This window comes from Poecilia formosa, unplaced genomic scaffold, assembly GCF_000485575.1.
Source record: "Poecilia formosa unplaced genomic scaffold, Poecilia_formosa-5.1.2 Scaffold55, whole genome shotgun sequence".
Taxonomy (NCBI): domain Eukaryota; kingdom Metazoa; phylum Chordata; class Actinopteri; order Cyprinodontiformes; family Poeciliidae; genus Poecilia; species Poecilia formosa.
Window position 1 is genome coordinate 869,145 of NW_006799994.1, and position 24,472 is coordinate 893,616.

The 24,472-nt window shown below is 36.7% G+C and overlaps 1 protein-coding gene across 1 annotated transcript; it reads right to left on the minus strand.

The window, feature by feature from the left end:
* Positions 1-672: 672 nt before the first annotated feature.
* On the minus strand, positions 673-24,247 carry LOC103138897 (protein NLRC5). Its single transcript, XM_016672041.1, has 50 exons — positions 24,010-24,247; positions 23,763-23,917; positions 22,816-22,947; positions 22,415-22,730; positions 21,073-21,514; positions 20,782-20,944; positions 19,240-19,370; positions 18,475-18,706; positions 18,148-18,389; positions 17,191-17,274; positions 17,020-17,103; positions 16,849-16,932; positions 16,644-16,733; positions 16,356-16,406; positions 16,243-16,272; positions 15,808-15,891; positions 15,396-15,479; positions 15,216-15,305; positions 14,961-15,041; positions 14,540-14,623; positions 14,366-14,449; positions 13,435-13,524; positions 13,118-13,165; positions 12,995-13,024; positions 12,836-12,919; positions 12,668-12,751; positions 11,275-11,364; positions 11,082-11,141; positions 9,840-9,932; positions 9,651-9,734; positions 9,475-9,564; positions 9,336-9,398; positions 8,487-8,570; positions 7,993-8,076; positions 7,756-7,842; positions 7,623-7,670; positions 7,029-7,070; positions 6,655-6,732; positions 6,497-6,574; positions 5,843-5,917; positions 5,650-5,733; positions 5,477-5,563; positions 4,609-4,707; positions 4,436-4,519; positions 3,332-3,415; positions 3,201-3,284; positions 3,035-3,112; positions 2,759-2,842; positions 1,852-1,935; positions 673-1,744 (listed from the first exon to the last, which is right to left on the minus strand). Exons 1-50 carry the CDS (start codon positions 24,230-24,232, stop codon positions 1,663-1,665), a joined length of 5,208 nt encoding a protein of 1,735 aa, XP_016527527.1. The 5' UTR covers positions 24,233-24,247; the 3' UTR covers positions 673-1,662.
* Positions 24,248-24,472: the final 225 nt, after the last annotated feature.

Below are 24,472 nucleotides of genomic sequence, written 5' to 3' on the forward strand. Positions count from 1 at the left end.
ATTTTCAAGGCTTTGACTAATTGAGACAAGAATAAAACCTCGTTTATGTATGTTTATGCGATTCTTTGGTGCAGAAAACTGGTTGAAAAGTTGATTTTTAACGGAGTATTCATGTTTGCTTGTCTAATATTCTTAGGTGGAGAAATAAATAGCAGAAGACGGAACAGCTGCACATGTAAAAAAAAAAAAAACTAAGGAAAAAAAACCCTCCACTACCAATACCGTCAGCAGATGGCGGTATTAAACCCCGAAAACATCTCAAAATATTCTAAATAGTTTATATTTCTCTTTACTTTCCTTCTAACACAAAGTTTCTGTCATGTTTATGTTTAAGAGCAGAAATATTGTTTGACTTGTTTTGCTTCAGGCATTTTTGGTGCGTTTGGATCCTAAACATAAATATATTAAACTTCAGATTTATCATAAACGTGAAAGCCTCATCGAAACCTTTTATTCTAGCAGAAAGACTTTCAGTATTCAAATTGCCGCATGAACTGAAAACAAAATACATTATTATTGCGACCGATCGCAACATTGTGCTGGAATGCAGTGAAAAAGAGAGATCTGTAGCACCTTTAGTAACCACAAGAGGGAGCCATGTGCTCTTAAAGATGCTTTTCTTCAGCTACAGCAGTTCCTGTCAAATTTACAAAAACAAAAAGGCTCAACTTTTTACAAGAAACACACAGTAAAAAAAACTTTATTTCTATCAAGGATCTTCAGTTAAACTGACGGTGCTGGCAAGGAAAGAGTCATTTTTTACAGCTAGTGCATCAGTACTCAAGTAAACAACAAACAGCAAATAAAAGTAAAGGGAAGACATTTAAAAAATTGTTGCGCTGCAGCAAGATAACATCTTTTGTCTTTAAGATGACAGAAATGGCATCAACCAGAACACAATTTGTAAATTAAACAAACAGGAAAATGAACAAACCATGTTTTCACTGAGAATTTCAAGCAAAGAGGAAAGTTTGTGAGAACCTAAATATCAACCTGAATAGAAATCTTAAAAAGCACTCTTGTTTTCACCAGTGATTTTCACAATAAGGTGCATTTATTCCAGAACCAAGTCTGGTGTCTTTTTATCAACAAATCTTTAAACAGAAAGTAGAACCAGATTAAAACAGCTTCAAACATAAATAAACAATAAAATACATAAAGCTGCACTTTTCTTTCCATCAGAGAGCAAAAATAAATATGTATTCTGACAGAGACCACAACCTTTAATGATGATTACAGGAGGAACCTCCTGTTTACTGCAGATTCTTGACTTATTGTGTTTTTTTCACATATGTGGCCTCTGTGTCAGTGCAAAGTGACTCATTAAATCAGAGTCTCCAGAAATACAACACATAAAAGGTGGCCTTTTGTTTCACAGCAGAAACTTTGTGACAAGAAATAAAAATTATGAGCTGATTAGAGTTTTGCCCAACCCTTACTGAGATCGGAAGACACTTCATATCATCTATGTGATTTCCTAAAGTATATTTAAATAAAAAAGTTGGATTTTATGTCATTTTTGTTAGTTTGGACCCGCATGCAATTTTCTCTTGTGAAACTAAGCTAAAAAACTCAGATGTCTCATGTTAAACTATGTACATTTTTGAATAAAACATCTGCAAACATGATATTGCAAATAAATATACTTGTTTGCTAATCCCATTAGGTGGAGGAAAAGTTCAGCCTCCTCTCCATCTGGCTGAACCTCTGAGCTTCAATCAGGGAGACTTCATTCTTCCACAACCTGAAGGAAAGAAAATGCGTTGAAATGAATGTTCAGACATTGTCAAACTAAGATGAAAAGCTTCCAGGTGAGGTAAAGAAGTAAAGATTTGTCCTGGGAACGTTTACCTGATGACCTGCAGAGCAGGGCAGCACCGTAGAGCTCTGACCAGAGCCTCCACGCCGGCGGCGCTCACACTGTTGCACTCCAGGCTGAAGGAAACGGGCACAGAAACATTAAAGTCCTCAAAACACATGAACAGTTTTCACTGAACACAACTAAACACCAAACACTGCAAAAATATAAAATTGTATTTTTGGTCCAGTTTCTAACTTGAAATTAAGGATGCAGCAATTGACATTTTTCACTTCTGATATCTGAGGTTTAATATCGCCTGAAACCGATCCGATACAGAAAAACAGCTAAATTGACTTAAAATGTTTCTTTAAAAAAAACAACAAAAAAAAACACAAACAAAAATGTACTAAATTACAAATTTTATTTCTACCTCTGCTCCAGTACAGCTCTCTTAAATACACCAGTAGCCTCACAGGTTTGGTCAAACATATGAAAACAACTTTCATTTGTTCAGTCAGTGCAATTAGGAGAATAAAAGCCACTGTAAAATAAATAATAAAGAAACTGAAACTGACAAGAACAATAAATTGACTATCTTGGTCAAACATGTAAAAAACCTCCTTTCAAAAGGTTCAGAAAGTGAAATGAGGAATTCTATTCTATAAGATTAATTCACTTATGGGACAATGTCTTGTTTTAAGTGAAATAATTTGCCAGAAAAACTAGAACTTTTATTTATCAATGTTAAAGAATTACTGACCTAAAACAACTTTCTATATCTTGCTGAAAACTTAGTTTCAAGTTAGTTTTGTCTTATTTCAAGTGTATTAAGATACTTGCACTAGACAAAAAGTATTGCATACTCCACATTTACTTTTACTTTAGACATAATATGACACATGTCTCTGATGTTTTAGTTTCAGTCATATTTGTGTTTATGTGTTAAATTAAACTCACTCAATGCGAGTCAGATCGTGGCAAACAGGCAGAACTTTGGCCAGCTCCAGCGCCACGTCGTCTCCACAGTTATTCCACCCAAAGCTGAAAAAAGCATAAAATAATCAGTGTGTGAAATTATTGTCAGTCACACAGACAAGTCAGCTTAGGTGAAGGAATCAGTTTGACTGCAGGTTAGCTCTTTGGATCCAAGTGAAGAAATTCAGATCAAATCCAAACATTTTTACTGTGAATGTTTCCTGTTAGTTCAATGTGTTAAGCAGTTTCTTCTTTTACCCCACATCCTGTATGAAGGGACAGTGGCTCAGACTGGCAGCGACAGCGCTCAGCTCTGAGTTTCTCACGGAGGTCAGGCTGCAATAGCAAAAAAAAAAACAGAAACAAACAATCAATGCCTCCTTCAACGCAGCTGAAATCAGATTCCTGAACTATCAGAACCTACTGGATCTTTCTGAGGTTCTTCAGGCTCATTATCGCTCTGGACAGACTGAGCAAGCCCTCATTTCCGACAGAGTTCTCTGAAATACTAAATAAGAAGCAGATATTGTAGAGATTCTGAGATTATTTTCTTACTGGAGCTCCTCCAGATGCCTGCAGCCACTCAGAGCCTCCAGCAGCTTCTCTCCCGAAGGATCACTCACAAGATTCTTGGAGAGACTGGAGAAGAAAACAATTATTAAAAACGATACTGAATCAGTTTGTTTGGTTTTAACATTTACAGAGCAAGTGAGACAAAATGCACTTTTTGGTTTAAGCGCCAGCTGACATCCGGAAAAAGGCTAACCAGATCTGATGACTTCATCCTCAAAGAGAAAATGTGAAATTTTTCCAGGAATAATTTGGAGTTCTGCTCCACAGAAACAATCAGAGAATACTGAACCGTGAATAGACATTTTCCAGTTATTGTAACTGGTTATTATCTCCCTCTGTTTATGTGTTATACTGTTTAGTTGTTAGACTAAAATAATGTGGAGTGGATTATATTTGTTTGTTTCGATGGTTTCAAAATGAATGTCAGAATCGGCTGCTTTGATATTTGAAATATTTACTTTTGTGAGAGCATTGCAAAAACAGAAAACCTTGCCAAGTAATTTAGTCTAGTTTCTAGTGAATACAGACAAAATTAACTTCATAACTTTTCACCAAGAAACAAGAACAAAAAAGTTTTAGTTCCACTAGATTATTTCACTTATAACTAATGCTTTTATATTAAGGAATATTAGTCATATCTAATTTAAAGTTTACTACAATATTTGCACAAGTAAGTCGACCAAAAATACTTTGTAAGATTTTGTTTTTGCAGTGTAGGGGGTTCTTAAAGAGACAGAGGCCAATTTCAAGGTGACAAATATAAAGTCAAATTTCTTTAAAGCTGTTTTTGAAATATACAGCATTTTAAAAGCAACTGAAGATAAAATAGCTACTTAATTAAGTTATAAAATGGCACTTTGTGGCATTTTGCACACTCGACTTTTTGTCAGGACGTAAATATGAGAAAATTTGAAATATTTTGAAATGTATACATCCAGAGTCAGAATCTGAGTGAAGAGCCCGTCTCACTTAATGCATGTACTTTACATGCTCTCCCAGTGTTAGCTTAAACTGGTGCATATTGTTGCGAGAGGAGCAATGCTGCATGGATGAGTGTGTGTAGAAGACGGACGGTGGTTTCATTACCTGATCGTCCTGAGATCTTTCCAACCAGGAAGGATTCCCGTTAGCTTCTGTATCCCCCCATCACCCATCCTCCAGCCACCCAACCTGAAAATAAAGATGAATTCAGATTTTTTTTCCCTGGAAGACAGACACAGATTAATCAAAACGAGTTTCTGTGAGGGAAACAAACTCACTGCATCTCCTGTATCAGGTTGAGTTCTTGCATCCCGGCCAGCAGGTCCAGAACAACGTCGGCTTCTGGTTGTCCTGAACTTTTTACAATTTCATCCAGCCTTTTACAAACAGACATACATTTATTTAACTCACACTTGAAATTACTTTTCATCATCGCAGCCCTTCAAATGACAGTTTCAGGCAGGCGACCCGAATGTTCAGCTGTTAGTTTTTGTGTAATTTGTTTGTCTTCTAATGTAACAAAATTATTCCATATTTTTATCTACATAATTTCAGCAAAACATTGATGAGCAAAATCATAATTTAAATTATTATCCCCACTTTCCCAACTCCTTTTCTTCACCAAAACACTTTTCTCATCATTCACAGTGAGTTTCAGCATCAGCCTCAATGCTTGACCCTTAAAATATAACATTCAGTTAATGTGATTAGAATAATGCACACACATTTTGATGATGACTGTGATTTAGTTTTATTGTGCCACTTTATATTAGATGCACAGATCTGGAATTTGTTTGTAACATGGGGCACATTTCATATGCTGTGTGACAGATGACACTTAGCTAAGTGAAATTACTTAGAGGAAAAAGATCCAACAAAATGTCTGAAGCTACTTAAAGACCAAACTTTGCAGGATGTGATCAATTTTATAACTAATAGATCAAATATATTGAATGAAGATTTAAAAGTATTTATTACAGAGTCACATAAAATGTTTCTGGTCAGGAAAACTATTTGGTGCATTTTATGTTATTATTTTCACGGTATAGAGATTTGTATTAAACTTTTCACGTTTTATTAGGTCAAACTTTCCTATGCAGGTTCTGGTCTAATAAAACAGCTCAGACAGAAGAAACTTTGACTCACTTGAGAATCTGTAAAGATCTCATGTTCCTCAGAGTTTGGGCCAAACTTCTGCAGCAGTTTTCATTCAGCTGCATCGCTGCATCCAGACTAAGAAACAATGAATCAAAAACACATAAATACAAACATTTGACTTTTAAATGGAGTCGAGAACATTTAATCAACTGAGGTTTTACCAAAGTTCTTCCAAAGCGGCGCTGTCCTTCAAAGTCTCGATAAACTGCAGCCGTCCAGCTGCTGACCAAACGCAATGCGACGAACTGCAGAGGAGAAGGAAAACAAACACGCTGCTGCATGACAGATCATAAATACAACGATAAGCTGAAGAACAGACTATTCTCAGCTCTTCATATTAACTGATGAGCTTACTTGAACGATCGAAGGCGTGGCAACAGTCTGGTCAAAGTCTGAGCCGCCGCGTCACTTATGAGGACGCCGGACAAGCTAGAGGAGAGAGAAAATGAGGTTAAAATAACATTTACAGTCATAATTAAATGAAAGTTTTAGAGTTTAATGTGTTAAACGGGACATCTTCTGCAAAATGTAAATTGTTTGTGCACTTATTCTTCCATTTGAGTCTTAACTGCTTCAAAGAACAAATCAAAAGATTTACAGAACGGTGTCTGTTGGATACGTGGAACCAAACTGTAGCGGCAGCTTGAGACATTTATGCAAATAAAAGTCTGCAAAGTGCAATGTCAAAAAACTAAAATAACAATGAAAAGAAGATGTGAAGCTAACAAAACAGCGAGAAATGAGAAAACTGTTTTTTAAAGATGTTTTAATCATGCAGTTTATATTCATTTCCACTGTTGCTTCATTTATTTTCTCTTTTTTTTTAAATAATGTGACATGATGAAATTATGTTGTGTGTTGCTGGTTTTCCACAGTTGCATTTATCTCCATTTTCTTTTCTTTTTTATTGCGGGAACCTTAAAAACTTAAAAGAACCTGTATTTTCTTTACAGTAATCAGTGGAATGAGAAAATGTTTAATAAATTAAACTTGTGTTTTGTTGCTCACTGTAAACTCTGAATGGACGTAGAGCTCAGGATGACGTGTAAGAGCTCCTCAGCCGCAGTGCCGACTTTGACTCCAACACTGCAGAGGAAAACAGGAAGTGATCGTCACGCAGGAAAATCAAAACACCTGATGTTAAAGAAAATGGTGAAAATATTCACCTGAGAGACGAGAGATTTGGCAACGAGGGCAGAAGAGAGCAGAGTAACCTGGCTCCTTCCACGCTGCTGTTGGAGACACTAAAACAGAACAAATATATTTTTAGGTTAAAAACTAAGGAGAGGATAAAGATTTTAATGCTCTACGGGGAAAAAAGCTCCAAAAAGATGCTTAAATCAAAATGTTCACATGCCAAAATCTTAGGGGTCAAAAATATACTGTAAAAAAAACCAAACATGTCCAATTTACAGTAAAATACAGCAGCTGTGGTTGCCAGAATTTTACCGTACAAATACGGTAAAATTCAGAGTTGATCGTTATCTTGGTGTCACATTATTTGCAGGAATAATTTTCATTTTTCTCATCTGTAACTTACCTTATATTTTTAATCGCTGACTGAGCTGAAAATGCAACATCACTGGTGGGAAAAAAGAAAAGACAACTTAATCTCTCAATGTTTTCACGAAAAATAAAACTTGATCAGGAGAATCAATCAGCACAGCGACAGAAAAAATAAATCGATGTTGGTGTTTATGTGATTTAAACTGAGATATAATGTGTTAAAATTACAGAAAATGTTCAACGAGGACTGAAAATATAAAATCTTACCAAGTCTTTGGTCTACTTTTCTCTTGAAATAAATTAGAAGTGACTTTTCAGGTGACAGGTGAGCTTGTAAGTAAATAATTCCTTAATATTGATCAAAAAAGTAATAGTTTTTCCAATTATGACATGGGAAAAATGTTGACATACTGGATCTAAACTGGTAGTTTTATTAATAACTGCCATAAGTAATTATTAATTTAAGTAGCAAATTTGGCTCTTATTAAAGCACAACAGTGTGATAACATTTAGGAAATAATACTTGAGTTCCCTAAAGTTCCTCTAATAATCTGTAAAAGTTTTATGTGTGTCAAAGGGACATAAAGCGGATGTGTGTGAAGTTGACGGGTTTCTCCTGAGTCGGTACCTGTCCATGTTGTCCGTCAGAACCAGCTGTAGTGTGGTGCCATCAATCCTGAAAAACAAAGTCAGTCACATTCATGACTTCCTTCCTGAACGTCCTGCAGTGACTTCAGGGTTTGTCTGGAGTCTCTGTTCACCTGACGGTTTGGACGGGTTTGTGGAGCTGCAGACAGCGGCGCAGTAAAGACGCAGCCTCATCGTCGCCGATCCAACGTTCTTCAACACTGATGAAGAAAAGAGAAGAGGAGCAGCAGGTCATCATACAGCGAGTCAGCGTTTTCATGAAACCACTGCTTGTTTAGCACCTGAACCTAACAGGAAACAAAAACAAAAAAAACGGTTGATTTTGGTGAAATAAATAAAAAGAATCTCACCTGATGGTACATCCTGTCAGATTAACGTTTAAAGCTGTCACAAAGTTTTCAATCCACTCAGATTGCAGCATGTTGTTCTTTAATCTGTGCAGCAATAAAAACATAAATTAATTGGTTATTTTATCAGATTTTACATCTGAATACTAAACAAACATAAATCAGCAATTCAAGAAAATTTCTATGATTTATATTTCTATTTTTTTAGCTCTTGAAAACATGTAGGATGAAATAAATTTTCTGGAAATAATTCACAAATCTAAAATCAGACTTTAATTTATATTTTTTCTCATGCTTTCTTTTCTTAAAAATAAATTACAAATGAAAGAAAATACTTTTTTAAAAAGTCTCTTCTATGAACTATGGAAACCAAAGTAAAAAAAAAATCAGATTTTCCAAAAGTTAAGTCTTCAAAAACACAACATTTTATTAATCAACAAAAATTCTTGGAATGTGTTATTAGACCTCCAAAATGTTTAAGACTGAATCTTACTTACTCCACTTTGGTCAAACTCAGACAGTCTGAGACAATATTTGCTAATCTGAGCAGATGGTCACATTGCAGCCTGCTGTCTCTGACACTGGAAGACAGAAGAACGAGCAAAGAAACAATACTTATTTCTAAAAGGTATTTATTTAATTTTATTTATGTTACTTGGTAGTGTTAACTGTTAACCAGCTCTCTCCAGAAGTCGGGTCAAAGTCTGGTCAGAATTTCTTGTTAAAGGCAACAAAGAGTCTGTGGTTGAAGAGCAACTTGATAAGAGTCATTTAACCAAATGTTAGTGGGTTTATGAGTAGATTTGAAGCTGTACTTATTAAAACAATCATTCATGCTGCATGTTTCATTCATTCCACCTGAAAATGTTCTTAAAAACTACAAAAAAACAATAAAAGAAACTGATGCAATTAACACCCAGAGTGAGGAGGAATCTGCAGCATTTATAGGAACACTTCCCTTCTGATCGTTCAAAGTTATGTTGGACTGCACACTGTGAATCCCTTTGTTGCATAAATACAGAATATGACTGAACTGCTGTGAAAGACTCGTAATTTAACCTGATTTCTCAGAAGTTTCTGTGAGTCATCCAGACATGTCGATGCAGTTTGCTGCAGACAGCAGGCCGTTTTTTAACCAGTAAAGGTGTGTCTTGATCTTTATCCCAGTTCTTAAACAAGCCTTCTAAAGAAATTATTAATTTTCTCAACAAATACAACTTGAGTCTGTCTGCTATGTTTGCATCTGCTGCTGTTTAACTTTAACCGTTTCCAATCTGTTCTCCGTTGCAATGACAACTGGATGATGAGCTTTTATCATTTTTACTTTTTTTCGTCTCTTTTCTCACCTCAGAGTTTTTTCTCCTCCTTTTTGTCTAAACCAGATCAGACACCTTTCGTCTTCTCCCAAACTAGCAGAAAACACAACAGAGTTATGAGGAAAAGGGGCATTTTCTTTCCTGCTGTGATTGTTTGGCAGAGATTTACCTGACTTCCACAGCAGAAACATTAGTGCAGGTACACAGTGCTGTGGCTACATGCAGCGCCCCCTGCTGGCTCAGTCCGTTCTTACTCAGACTGAAAATAAAGATTAAAGGTCAGAGAGTTGTACTGAACACAACAGCAATGCTTCAAGTTGCAACAAAATGACAAATGTTTATTACTTGATGAAGCTGCTGACTCTGATATTTGGAAGAGACTTCAATAAACATCTCACTCCTTCGTCTTCCAGCTGGTTTCCTGATAAACTACAGCAGAAAAAGCATTAAATAAGTTCATTTAAACGAGCAAGAAGGGTCAAAATTACATTGTAGTTTTGTGGCTGTGGTTTTGAGATGAGTTGTGGTTCGTACTCGAGATAAGAGAGCTGGCGGCTCTGCTGCAGGATCTGGTTCAATCTGTCCAACAAAACAAAGTTTTCTTCTTTGAAAGAAAAATCAGTTAACCTGGAAACAGAAACAGATTGATCAGTTTTTATCTTTCATCCAAATAAAATACATTACACCTCATAAGCCCCACAGGATTTTCTGAACTATGTTTAAAATAACAAATCAAATTAATTTCATACAAAATACAACAATTACAAGCTTTATTTCAATAATCTTGGTATCAAAATAAAGTATCACAGCAGCTGCTATAGAACATAAAGTAATTTGGATTTTTCTTTTTTTTTTGTCCCTTGCCAGAATTTTTTTGCATTATACAGAATATAAACCTTCTAGAAACATCATAAATGAGACTACAAGCCTTTGGAAACCATAGATCCGCATTACCTGTGCAAAGATTGATGTAGCTGACATAAAAACTTTTTTTTTAATTACAGATGTCTTATTAAAAAATAACAGGTGTTTTCCCTTGGCACAGACTGGCATCATCTACAAAACTGGAGATTTGCTGTGTTTTTACTAACTAAACTTACTTTTACATGTCTAAAATTGCTTCTTTTTGTTTTTCTGTTTTAAAATACAAACATTTATTTATTTTTTCTACCTAAAAAAAAAGATACTGGGAGTAATACGGGTTATTTGTAGGAAAATGGGAGCACAGCAGGAAAGGGGAGTAAGAAACAGTAGACTTGACAGGTATGAAAGATAAAATAGAATCACCAAAAATATATGCTTTTTTGGCACTATCAGAGTTCCATACAATGTCTTTTTGTTTCCTGCCTGGTCACTGACATCTGTGATGCAGCCTAGAGGAAAAACTCAAATCCTTCCTGCTCAACTCACACTCACATTTTATCAGCTCCTGGAGTCTGATGTGAACATGGATACCAAACATGGACATGTGTAGCTGAAGGGAGGTGCAGCAATGAGAGCAGGACTTTCAAAATAAACTGGATACTACTTCCTGTTTAAACCAAGTGAGTGCAGGACAGTTTCACACACACGCAAACGCACACACACACAAATGCATACACACACACACACGCGCAAACGCACACACACACAAACGCATACACACACACACACACACATACAGCAGCAGGGGAATGAAAAGTGAAACCAGACGAAGATGAATCTACAGTTATAACGAGTTAATCAGAAAACCGAAATAAAAGCGTTTAGAGAAGTTTACGGCTGCTGTTCACACACCTGCAGTTGACTTGTTCTGCTTTAACTCCAGCAAAATGAATGAAGGATTCGATCTGTGGACTACACAGTCACAAGCAATAATGAACTAAATGGCATCAATGACACAATTTTTTAAAAAGTCTTTAAATATTACGCATAAAAATATAAAAACACTTTCATCCATTGTCTCCTTGGAGACATGTTGAAGCAATACCTGAGCTCCACGGATGAGACTCGATGGTTTTCAGGGAAACAGCTGATCAGCGTTAACGCATCACAAGTGGACTGGATGCTGTTACTAACACTAAGAACAAAGGAAGAGCAATTAATTAGCCACAAAGCTACAGATAAAGATACTTTGATAAATATTTATCTAAAACTTATTACAGCAGGTAAAACCAACAGTAACGTTACATGTGACTTATATGAAACAAGTAGGAAGAAGCTTAGCTTTGTATTCTCTGGTATTTTGTCATATTACACATTAATCTCCACAAACATGCAATTAAAAAAGACAAAAATACATATGAGAAAGTTTTGGTTTGTTTTTTAATTTTTAACATTATGTCAATAATCTGTTGATTCACATTCAACAAAGTTCTTGCAAATAATAATTCTAGTTAATTCTGTTGCAAAATAATAAAAACCTAAAAAATAAAAAAAATTTAAAAAAAACACCTTTGGACCTTATTCGGTGTTTACTGATGCTTTTATGTTTTGGGGGTTTGGGGTTTTTATGTGTAAAACAGGAAACAGGAACTTTTTCTACCCGGTGAATTTTGCTCATTTATTTTAATTTTTTGTTTGTTTGCCTGTTTCTGAGTTTTCCAGCTTTTTAGTTCTTTGGTCCACTTTTCTGTTGAATACACTTCCTGAAACTCTTCAAACCTGGAGGAAATTTTAAGAGGCTGGGTTTCATTATGAAGTGATTTGATAAACTCTAGTATTTAACATGTTACTTTCCAGAAGTCAGAGTGCATTTTACTTCACTGTCAGAGCGCAGATGGTACTTTCCAGAAGTTACTTTTTGTTAATACTCCTCATAGCTTCCAGTTTGCTTTCCTGAAATGTTCTGGATAGTTTGGAAAACATTTATGATATATTCACAGAACTTACAACTTACTTTCCTGGGACTTAGAAAGAAATGTTCGCAACCAGGCGAATTGTAATCTGATACTTTCCTAAAATGTTAGTTTTCTGTTTACTTTTTTTTTTTTTCAAAATTACTAGTGATTTTCTGCATCTTTATGAAATATACAACGTTTTTCTGGAACATTACAAGTTGCTTTCTAGAACTTGGAGGTTCTTTTTCCTGGAAAACACAAAATTTTTTTCGAAACATAAACAGTATTTTCAGGGGAATGGGTTTTAATATGAGCTCAATTGTGACATGATGCTTTCCAGATCTTTACTTTATGGGACTTAACGTTCACTTCCTGGAACTTTGACAAACTTTTCAGAACAACGGATAAATTCTGGGACTTTTGAGATTCGACTGAATTGACTGTTAACTTAATTCATTGTTAATAAGTAAAAGTTTAAACTTTTGTGAAACATTCAATGAACAAAAATCATTTTTGGTTTCTGTGTAGATGTGGAAGTCTCACTTTAGTCTCTGCAGCGTTGACATCTTTGGCAACACTCTCAGCAGATTTTCGATAGATTTCTCAGCGAATGAGCATTGAGTAAACCTAAAACACAGAAGATCATAAATATGCATCTGCACACTCATGTTATGAATAAAAAGCTCATGGATACGCAATCATTAAGCTCACTCTAGCTCCAAACTGGTGCGACACTGGACCAGTTTCCTGCACACTTTGTTTACATCTGACGCTGTCAGGGATCTTCTGTTAATTCTGAAAAACACAAAAACAAACTCTAGTAATTTGTTCCTTTAAATGGTTGCAAAACTGTGCTTCAGCTGACTGTACCTGAATAACTTTGTCCTTAGTTTGCTGTTACTAAAATGAGAGAAAAGTAAGTATAGTATATTCATTTTAAACTGTAAACCTTTATAGTAAATATGAAATATTTTACTGGAAATTTTTTTCTACCTTGTGTCAGAGCTGAACTGCAGCTTCACCTGGTCTTTTCCTCCATCACTTCAAGAGCAGAAAAACAAATAATGCAGTGATTTTATGTTATGAAAAATAGTTATTGAAAACAGATCAAATGGAGAGCCATTATGCAAACTTAAAGTTTTTGTACTTTCATTTGGAGTTCTAGTGCTTCTAAAAACAGAAAAATGCTTTAAATAAAACCATGCAGCTGTTTTTTGGCATTGTTTAATGACAGGTTGTTGTCATTAAACAATGACAACAAAAAACATTAATGTTTGGTGCTTCAGATAAAATCGAAAATTAGACGATACCTGATGTAAACGTGCGTTAACCTGTTGCTGGAGCATAATGCATCCGCCAGCATGACCACTCCGTCCACCGAGACGTCATTCCCACTGAAACTGAAAAACACAGAAATCATGGTGAATCATGAAACCAAACCACAGAGGTCACAACATGAAACCTGTTCAGAACCGGTTTGGTTCAGCCCTGGGTTTCCTTCCCATTGTTTATGCAACAAAACCACATAGAATGAACATGAAGAATATATGGGGCCTATTATTCAAAATCTACATTTTGCACATTTTTGTACTTCCATTTGGGTTTTACTGCTTTCTAAAAAACAAATCAAGCATTTAAAAAAAAAACATCCAGCTGTTTTTTAGTAAAACGTTATTGCTTTTTGGTGTCTGGAAAATGAACTGTTTCAAAAACTTTCTGAATGTAGTCACTGAGCCGTTACCTAGCAACCCCAGCCACGCCCCGTTACCTAGCAACCCACATGCAACTCCAGCACATTTATTTGGTCAGGTGGTTTTACCGCTGGAAAAGCCGGGGTGGAAGGGAGTGGGAAATGTTTTAATTTTTTGCTGGCTGCGCTGGAGGCTCCACTTCTGCTTTTCAAAGATGTACAGTTGCATAATTGCACATCTGTTTGCAGTCATTTTGAGCAGCTTAGTTGGATGCAAAGTGACAGAGTTAAAACAGTTAATTCTGAAAGGAGCTCAAAATAGTTAGAACTGATCAGACTAAAATCTTTAAGATTTTGTGCAAAAAAAAATTTAACAAACTTGTTTTGTACAACCCATAAATCTATCCTAAACTTTTCAAGGAAGCACAGCAGGTCACTCTGAAGCAAAGATGAAACTTCATTCATACAACAAATTCCTAGTATTTATATCCAGTTTACAATGAAGCTACCCAGCAGACTTGCAATGTCCTCAGATTAGCTCATTAACTTACTCTACTCGTTGGATTTTGCTTAGACGAGGCAAGAAGTCCAACAACTTCTTCAGTCCTTTGTCGCCTAACTTGTTGCAGGACAAGCTGAAAATAATAAACAAGAGGCAGTAGTTATTTTTGATGTATTCAGTGGAACCTTGTTGGTTTCTCGTTTTATGTGTTTTTGAGTCTTACTCCAAATCAGAGAGATCAGACGACGCTCCCAAACTTCTCCAAACTCTTTCCAGGTCGATGGGCTGAAGATTACAGCAGCTGAGGCTGAAACAGGAAGCAGATTTAAGTTTTTATTGTCAATAGACGGACACTACATGCATGCTCAGCATGAGGGATTGCTGCATTCACACCTCCCTAAATGAACCAGACTAGAGTTGGATTACAGCAAACTAAACAGTGAAGATGTGAATCCTCCCTAAACGTTGTAGGACGGTTGCTTTCAGTGATTGGAGTCGGTCGTCTGTGAACTAAAATCACTAAACCTCCATTAGAGGTAAACCCAACTCAAAAACAGCTATGCCTATCTAATGTTCAGGTAAAATAGTTAACACTTAAATAATAATAAATATATATTGTTCTGAAATTAAATCTCCATACAAACCAGAGTGTTTTAGAGGAAACATTTGCAGTTTTTTCTCTCCCTCCAGAAAACACAACAGACACCTGGACTGGATCCTGCAGCCTGAGAAGTAAAGAAAAGTAAAGTTTGAGCAGCAACAACACCAGATTATATGAAACTACTTCAGGTCTGTGATCTCAGATTACAGTTAGCTGCATTGAAACCTGTTATGGGTTAACTCAAACACGATGTAATGTGATTCCACATTTAGTTGGTGCAAAAAGTCATTTTCTGTACCTGATGTTCATCTCCATGACAGACAGACAGTCAGAAAGCAAAGCAGTGAGAATCACCACACTCTGAACTGACGAGCAGCTGTCATTCAATCTGACAGGAAACAAAAAAACAACAAAACGCTGCTGTTTATTTCCATAATTATCATGTATGTTGTTCTTACTGAATGGAGTTTTGACTTACATGATCCTGTCAGTGATGCTGAAGTTTGGCACAAACTGAGTTAGCATTTTTAAAGTCTCCTCATCCCACTCGCCTCCAGACAGACTGAAGAAAACAAACAGACAGCAAGTCAAACTCAACAAGTAAGAGCCCTGGACACACAGTAGGGGTGCACAGATTGCAGTTTTCTAGCCAATCGCAGATTACTGATTTTAAAAACCCTGAGCCGATTTTGGCCGATACCAATTCTTTTGACTGAAATGTTGCTAAATATAGCAAGAAAGTTGCTGAGTTGGCAACAGTCGAGTGACTATTGTTAACTGCAAATGTGCAGACGTGACCTGGTGGGCCGGTCAGTCAGACTTTGAATCAAACCTCCTTAGGTTACATTTTTCTAATAAAAAAAATCATCTGTGTGTCTGAGGTTACTCACTCCAGCTCAGACAGGGAGGGACAGCGAGCCAGCGACCTGGCGAGGTTCTGCATGCCAGACTTAGTCCACTTCTGGTTCAACAATCTGATCAAGAAAATCTGAGTTTAATACAAATAGGGTTGTCCCCAAGTAACTGCATTGCTTTTTACATCTATGTGTTGTTTTCAGACTCTCTCTGCTCCAGATTCACAAAGCAAATAGTGCTAAAATCCACCTGCACAAACATGTCGACTAACTGCAGCTGGAATGTAATGTACAACGTACAAAAGGTGCTGTTTTTAAAAAAATCTGATTATTTTACTCTGGATATGATTTCATTAACAATTGAAAAATAAAGTTTTCAACCAAATCCTTGCATAATGTCTCATTAGGAGAAAATTAAGTGGATGGATGAACAAACTGGTTTAAATAAATTAAACTACAGAAACATCGTACCTCACTGTTGCTTCTGGCTTAATTTTATGGCTGCAAACAGAAAAACATTTTATAAAAGGTTAGAACTTCTTAAAGTTAATGTCATTATTTTATTTGCTGATTATGAAACTCACCTGTTTGATTCAGATTTTTGAGAAAAAGTCAGAGTCAACTCTTTGATCCCGCTACAAGAACGGAGACAAAAAATCTGTTAAGATCACTAATTGCTTTCTTTGAGGCTTAACGCTGCAGTACGCAACTTTAATAAACATGTTTTTTACATATTTGTTAAAACTGTCATAATATCATGACAGTATAACAGAAGACAAGCTCCTCTGGCTTGTCCCTGCGGTCCTACTGCCATCTGCAGAATCCTAATTTGGGTAAAAATGCACTTGTGTGTGTTTTGTGTTTTTTCTTACTCTGCATGAACCTGCTGGATGTTCGAGCAAGAAGAGACGTGTTTAACAAGACACTCTGCTGCTTCCAGAGAAGTGTTGTTTCTTCCCAGCCTGCATACACACACACACACACACCCACACACACACACATGAATATAACAAAAGACATGGAGTCTGCTACTGCTACGTTAGAAAGCCTGAACGTTTATGAGCAGAGCCGACTTACTTTACAGATGCCAAGTTTTGTAGTTTGGCAAGAACGTCCGCAATGTGTCGGATTCCTTCGTCTTGCAAATTGTTGTCACTAAAACTGAAGCAAAAAGTAGAGAAACATTCTTCTTATCAACTGTCACCTATGTTCAGCTGTAATATGAGATATTTTATCTTGTAAATTTACTTGAGCTCAGTGACGCTGGGACAGTTCTGCAGACCGGAGGCCAAACTCGCAGCTCCTGCAGAACTCAGACTGGCACCACAAAACCTGGTGAAGAAACAAATCAGATTTAAAAAGGAAAAACTACAGATGACTCAGATTATATTCTGAGTAAAGTATGGAGCAAAAACCCACTCTAGTTTCCTCAGCGCTATGAATCGAGGTAGAACGGAGGAAAGCTTCTCTGCAAACTTATCACCATACTTGCGGCTCCGAAAACTGCAATGAAATAAAAAGGAAGTTTGAAAGTGTTACATGAAAATATATAATAAACACTGTAATGTACGAAGTTGTGTTGTGTTAAAACAGTAGAGTCCAAACTTTTTGCCTTGAAAATTTTAAGCACTGGCAGGCCATAAAATTCATTAAATTAAAAATTAGTTTATTGTGATTTTTTCTACTTTTTTTGTACAGTTTTACCTATTTTTTATTAAATCGTTATATTATTAAAGAGCCAAAACAAGGAAAGGGCTTGACTTTTTAAAAGAAAAACTGAGAATTTCCCATTGTTTGGGGTCATCACTTGTTTTACATTTTTCTGGCCAAATTCTGTACTTGTGGTTAAGGCCAAACAAAATCATTTCAAGGGCCACAAACGGCCCGTGGGCCACACTTTGGACACCTCTGTGCTAGAGGCTTTCATAATATTTTCATATTAAATCAGCCTTTGAGGCTAAACCTGCCTGAAGGAAGCATGGCTGCATTGTTCTCATGTATCTATGATTTATTCCCTTCATGATAACATCTGCCTGAGCTTGTCTCTACATTCAGTATCTCAGGTTATTTGAATTTGATTATTTAAATTCACCAAACCGTGTGTGAAACAACATGCTGAAGTTAGTTCTGTAGAAAACTGTGTTCCCAAAAGACAAAATTATTTCTGCTGGATCATCATAACTCCAATCTATAAATTTAAACTACTGTTAATGCTTTCTCTCTGCAGGACATTTCCATATGAATCTGATTGTAGTCAAAGTGCATGCGTCTGAACAGATATGTTGCATTTTATCCGGCTTTTATATCCATGATGTGAGACATGCGAACTGTGAGCATGAATTAGTTTAGTTTGAATGTGTTTTAATGTGTTTGTACCTGAGGTAATGAATATACTGACACCTGGACAGGCTGTCCAGACACTCCAGCTCCATCGAACAGGCACCGAAGTCCAAACCGACACCTTTGGTACCGACCGAGTTGACCACAAACGCCAGCGCCTCGATGTCACTGGGTAACAGCCAGAAGTTTCTGAGCTCCAGCGTGGGTCGCACCCTCACCACCTGCTGAGCCAGCTGCTGGTTCTGGCTCTCCTGAACACAATGGCAAAGCTGCAAAATCTGTCGCAGCACAAGAGCAGAAAGTCATTAAAAAGAACCGAAATCTGAATTTCATGAATCAGGTTTTGTTTTTTTTTAAAATCACCTTCGGTCCAGTCAGAGAGGCACTGCGGCACAGAGCTTCCAGTAACTTTAGGACAAGGGCCTGGCGTTTCTGGACCCAGTTTTGGGCTGCTTTTAACCCTGTTGCCTTGGCAACGACCTCCAGAGCTGGAGTGCAGTCCGACGAAGCCAGACCACAGACGTACAGGTAGAGGGAATCAGTGAATACTGTCTTCTGGTCCGATTTAGTCGTCCAGCGAGTTTTCAGACTGAATCTGAGAGAGCAAACAGGGAATATATATGTTTGTTTGGCCATCCGGGTCATAATGGCATAAAGTGATAATTACTGGAAGACACTATTAATCTATTTTTTATTTTATTTTTATTTTAACAAGCAATGTCTTCTGTCATTTTGCCTCCTTTTTGCACAGTCACAGTCATTTAGCATGCCAGTTTGCACCTGCTATTCAAATGTGCAAATTAAAGCCACAGAAACAGCACCTGCTACCTAATTCTGGCTTAATAAATCTCATTTCAGGTGATAAGCTATTACATTTGCATATCCTCCTCCAATTATGTTGATCTTTCTGATGATCTACATATATTTTGCATATTCATGAAAGCAAACATGCTGAATGAATTTGCACCTGCTATCTACACCTGGTCTGTAGATCAGATTTGTGCATGATACCAAATTTGCAAACAAACTTTATAAAGGTCTTCATGCTCTTTATGTTTAATGTTTTTGACCGAGTCATAGCTGTGCCGTTCAATGGGGACGTAGGAATGTAAAATATATTTTTCCTACTTCTTCTTCAGGTCTGCATCACTGACATCACTGCTTGTCATGATCCTGAGTGCAGCCAGAAACTCCTGCACTGTGAGATGCAGGAAGCAGTAAGCGTTGACGACACCGCCACCACGACCTCTGACCTCCATCTGACAGGGAGAGTCACAGACATGTCGGTTTATGGTCTGAAGCTATGACACTGGAGCTAAAATGCATTAACAATGATTTATGACATGCTGAACATAATGTCTGCAACAGTTTGAACAGGAAGTTGTCATGGCAATTAAAAGGTTTTTACTACCAACTCGTCATTTTAAATGTTAACATTTAGTTTTTTTATTGGTTAGTCATTTGCATCATCCACTTCCTCTAATTATAACCACCAACTGACAAAGTAGCAACAAGTTCACATGGTGAAAGAACATGTAATAATGAAGCTAACAAAAAGAGTCAGTAAAGAATATGGATTTAAACATTTTGTAGCTTATACCTCCCAGTAAAAGGAGCAAAGTTACATTTCTCAGAAAAAAACACAATATTACATCAGACATACATACAGAAATGACAGAATCATGGGGAACACTTTTGACATGATCATTATCTGTAAACCAGAAACATTTATATTAATAAAAAAAAGAACTAATTAAACACTTTCTGTGTTTAATTTGATCCCCTGTTTGATATGAAATGATATTTTAATTAACTGTAATGTACCTGCAACATGGCCTGATATTGATGTTCTGCATAGGTAAAAAAGAAACACAATTTTGCGATTGCTGTGTTTCCATTAAATAGACATGTAAGTAAGCACGTGAATGAGTGAATAAGTCATTAAAAACCATGCCATGTCATCCTAACACTTCCTGTCGTCTTCTTCTTTGTGGTTTTCATCAGTGGAAACGTGACACATGATGCGAAAAGTGTTTCCATTGACGTTTTGTGAAATAAACCAATTTTAATACAGCAAATAAAACCACATAAAACTTTTCAGTAAATCAAGTAAGACTTTTATATAAAAATTGTTGGGGGTTTTTTTGTTTTGTTTTGTTTTTTTCAAAATTGGGGTTTTTCCATTAAACAAATTTATTTTCAAAATGTCAAATTGTGCAATTTTATGGTCAATGGAAATGCTGATACAGTTTTCAAAATAAGGCTCCCCTTATAGATGGCTAATAGTTCACATATGTGTTATTAATTAATCTCTGAGCACTTTGTAAATAATTAATAACTGTTTATTATGCATTAATTAAGGGTGAGAAGGAGATTAAATCTACCAGTTTCTTGCCAAATAGTGAGTCTGTTCACTTATATATTTTATCTAGAGTTGAATTTCAGACTACTTTGTAACCATAATAAGCATTTGTAAATGTATTTTTTTTAGCATGCACTCTCCTTCTCCCCCTTAGTTAAAGCATAATAAAGTTATTAATAATTTATAAAGTGTTTATAGATGAACTGATAACATATCTATAAACTATTTATTAGCCCTGTTGTAAAGTGGTGCCAGTTTTGTGCACATTTGTAATGGAAAAGCTCCAGAGAAGTGAAACCATGTCTGACCTGTGAGAAGAGTCCTGACTTGACTGAAGACTGTAAAGTTTGCAGAGGAACGTCTTCATCCAAAAAGATAATCCTGCTCTCCTCCAAACCTCTCCATGCCACCCGACTGAGCTCACACAGCTCAGCAGCAGGAAGACTCACAGTTTTCCATGCAAACTTGGCACTGCACAAAGAAACAAATACAAATTTGCTGACAATATAATACAGACCAAGTGTAGTTTTATAGAGATTTTAACTAAAAACCCAATGTTTTGTTTTAGTTTTTGTGTTGCTGTGTTTTCTAATCCTCACCTTTGAGAAAATCCTGAGATCTCTGCTGCGTTATTTCCTCCGGTCCGATCAGTGTGCCGGTTAAGAAATGCAACAACAGCAGCGAGGTAGATCTGAGTCTGGGTTGAAGGGATTTGTGCTGATGTGAAAGAAAACATGGATCTGCTTTTTGCTCCATCCATTAATGTCTCCTCACTGTTTTCACCATGTTGTGCTTTTTGGGAGCGACTCTCATTGCCACCCATTCCATCAGGAGTTTGTGCGTCTTTTCTCTCTATTTCTAGAGGTTTTTTCTTTACTCCAACTGCTTTTTCTCCTGGCACCTTTGTCTTTTCTGCATGTCGGTGCAGTGAATGCTGCAGAAAGACGCAGCAGATGTTGCAGAGGGCCGGGAGGGAAGACATGGCCAGGAGGTGTCGGCTGGAGAAGAGGATTTCTGCTGCATTGGCTGCATGATTTCCATCTGAACATCAGAAAGGAGAAAATAACAAGTTAAGCAGCAGTAATGTTTACTGAATAAAACAGATATTAATGCGCTGATATTTAAGAACTGATGAGGCCTTTCAGATTCAAGGATATATTTGGAAAAATCTTTGAATCTTTGGAAAAAGACTTGAGCAGATTTGCTTTAGAATAAGTTAAGGTCAGGTTTCTGAAAATGATACACTAATAACCAATTTGTGCAGCAGAAAACACTTATTTCACTCAGTAATATGCAAAACTATTGTCAACTTTTATCCGTTGCATTTTTTCCCAATTATTTTCTTCATAATTTGTAGCTTTACATTTAAATAAAATGTTAATAAAATGTGTATATATTTTAAAACTTTGCTGTTTATCAAATAATTAATTCTCTCACAAGGATAAAAAAAAAGGAAATTTAGACAGTAGTAGTAGGTAACTCTTATTTTCTGTGTTCATTTCTCAAAATGTCAAGGTTATCTAGTTTCTAGTATAAATATCTTGGTACACTTAATGCAAGACAAAGTTAACTTCAAAGTTACTTTTAGCCAGAAATAACAGGTTGTTTTAAGTCAATAAATCCTTAATATTGATTATAATCAGTACTGTTTCCATTGGCAGATTATTAAACTTATAACAAGACATTTTCCCATATTATAAGTGAAATAATTTGCCACTGGAAGTAGAACATTTTTATCAATATTAACAAATTATTGACTTAAAACAAACTGCTATATCTTGCTGAAAAGGTATCAGTTAGTTTTGTCATATAAGAAGGTACTAAGATATTTGTACTAGAAACTAAAGGAAGCGTACTGGGTAAGAGTTTGTTTTTGCAGTGTAGAAGTAAATCCCTCATCATGTTTCCAACTCTAGTAGAATGAAATGAATTAATATTAACCTTTTCCACTAAAGAAGTTGTTGACACACTCTTTGATTTCACGGTGGTCCCACGGCAGCAGCTGCCCCACTTTGTCGGACAAACCGTCCAGATCTACGACGTCGCGTACTCGACTGGTGACCAACACGGTGCTCCCTGCGAGAAGCCGCCGGCTCAGTAGCCCTGAGATGAGCTCTGCCACAGGCCGAGGTTTCTCTGAGTCCAGACGCTCATTCTGAACCCTGTGTCTCTTTAGTTTTTTCTGGAACTCATCGTAGCCGTCCAGCACCCAGCAGCTCTGCTCTGGATTGGAAAGGAGGTAGTCCACAACAGCCTGCTGCTCCAACAAAGAAGACGGTCATTTTTAAAACATTTAATCTGCTGTTTGCTGCGTTCAAACGGTATTTGAGGTGTTGTGGTACCTTTGCTTCATTGTCTCCATTAGTTGGGAGGTAGTGGTGAAACAGCAGCTCAGAGAGGGAGAGAGGGTCCGACAGGAGGTTGAGCTGACGAAGCTCCAGCAATACAAACAGATGGGATGAAGGGATGGGGCCCTGGATGACATGAAACATTTAAAAACCTCCCATTACAGAACAGGAAACATAAAAACTGTCATCTTACTGAAGGAACGCCACAAAGCATTGCTTAATGGGTGAAGTAAAAATAAACTTAGAAAACTTCAGTTATTTTTGTGTGAAACATCATCTAAACCTTTTTAGAATGAAAAACACAATGAAAATAACAACAGCAAACCGAGCCGGAGAGAGAAATTTAGTTTTACTTTCATTTCAGCAAAAGTCTACAGCAAACAAACTGCAGATAGGCGGTTATATCCAAATGAATGTGTTTGCAGTTTTTATCTGGTACTTTCCACAGGGGCAAGTTGGGCAACTTTTTTAATGTAATTTTATTTTCTGTTTCATTCCCCCTGCAGGGCATTTGACTGGATTTATGGTTGGGCTGCTTTCACAAAGAATCCACAAATAAAAAGAAAAAAATCCTGCTTTTTATCCCTGCAAATCATTTTTATTTTCCATTTCTCATGTCTTAATTGGTCACTGAAAGAAAATAATTCTGACTTTAATCTCAGAATTTCTATTCTGAAATTTAAAAAATGTCAGAATTCAGTATTTGAACTCAGAATTTGACATTAAACTCAGATTATTTTTATTTTAATCTCAGATTTCTGACATTTCCCATAACTCAGAAGATTAAAGTCAGAATTCTGAAGAAAAAAAAATCTAAATTCAGTTGTTTTTTTTCCAGTGGCTCTAATCCTCTTCTGTAGTATTGATATTCCAGCAGCTCAAGAAGAACTTCATTTTAAATGCATCATTTATAGTGAGTAAAATGAGAAAATTGAGCTTACTAATCCTTTCGTCCACTGTTGCCCGATAAAAGACATCAGCAGAGTTTTTCCTGAGCCAGGTTGGCCGGCCAGAACCGTCACTTTTCCTGTGCATCCCTGAAGAAAACTCTCCAGAGTCAGTCTGGACTCTGGCCACCCGTCATCACCTTCAGGCTCTACAGTTGGTGAAAAATGATTGAGGGATTAATTTCAATAAATGTGGATTACTTTCACTGATTAAGAAAGGAAGCAGGAAGTCAGTCCTGACCCGGTGTTCTGCTGCCTCTCTCTGCAGAGCTGGGAGTCTGATCCGGTCTGTCCCTGGTTCTGTTTGCAGTTCTGATGCTGACCCAGATTTTGTCCGGCTGCACATCCTTCAGCAGGCCCTCCGACAGCCGCCTCCACCTCTGCTGCAGGGAACCTGCTGCTTCAGCCTTGTACTGCTCCCAGTAATCTGCAGGTAGATTTAATTTACGAAACAAGCTGATCATTTAATAAACTGCAGGATCCAAACATACGACTGCAGTTTCACTTTCAGCTCTTTGGCCTTGAGGCAGGCTGGATTCTCACACGTCTCTGCTTGAAATCTGAGTTAAAACCGATAATATAATGTTCAACAAAAATAAGCAGAAGTTTACAGGTTTCAAAGCATTTTTTTTAGAATGTTAAGAGCCACAACTTTATTACTTACTGTTTTAAATTCTTAATATTTGTGTTAATAAAGAGTAGAA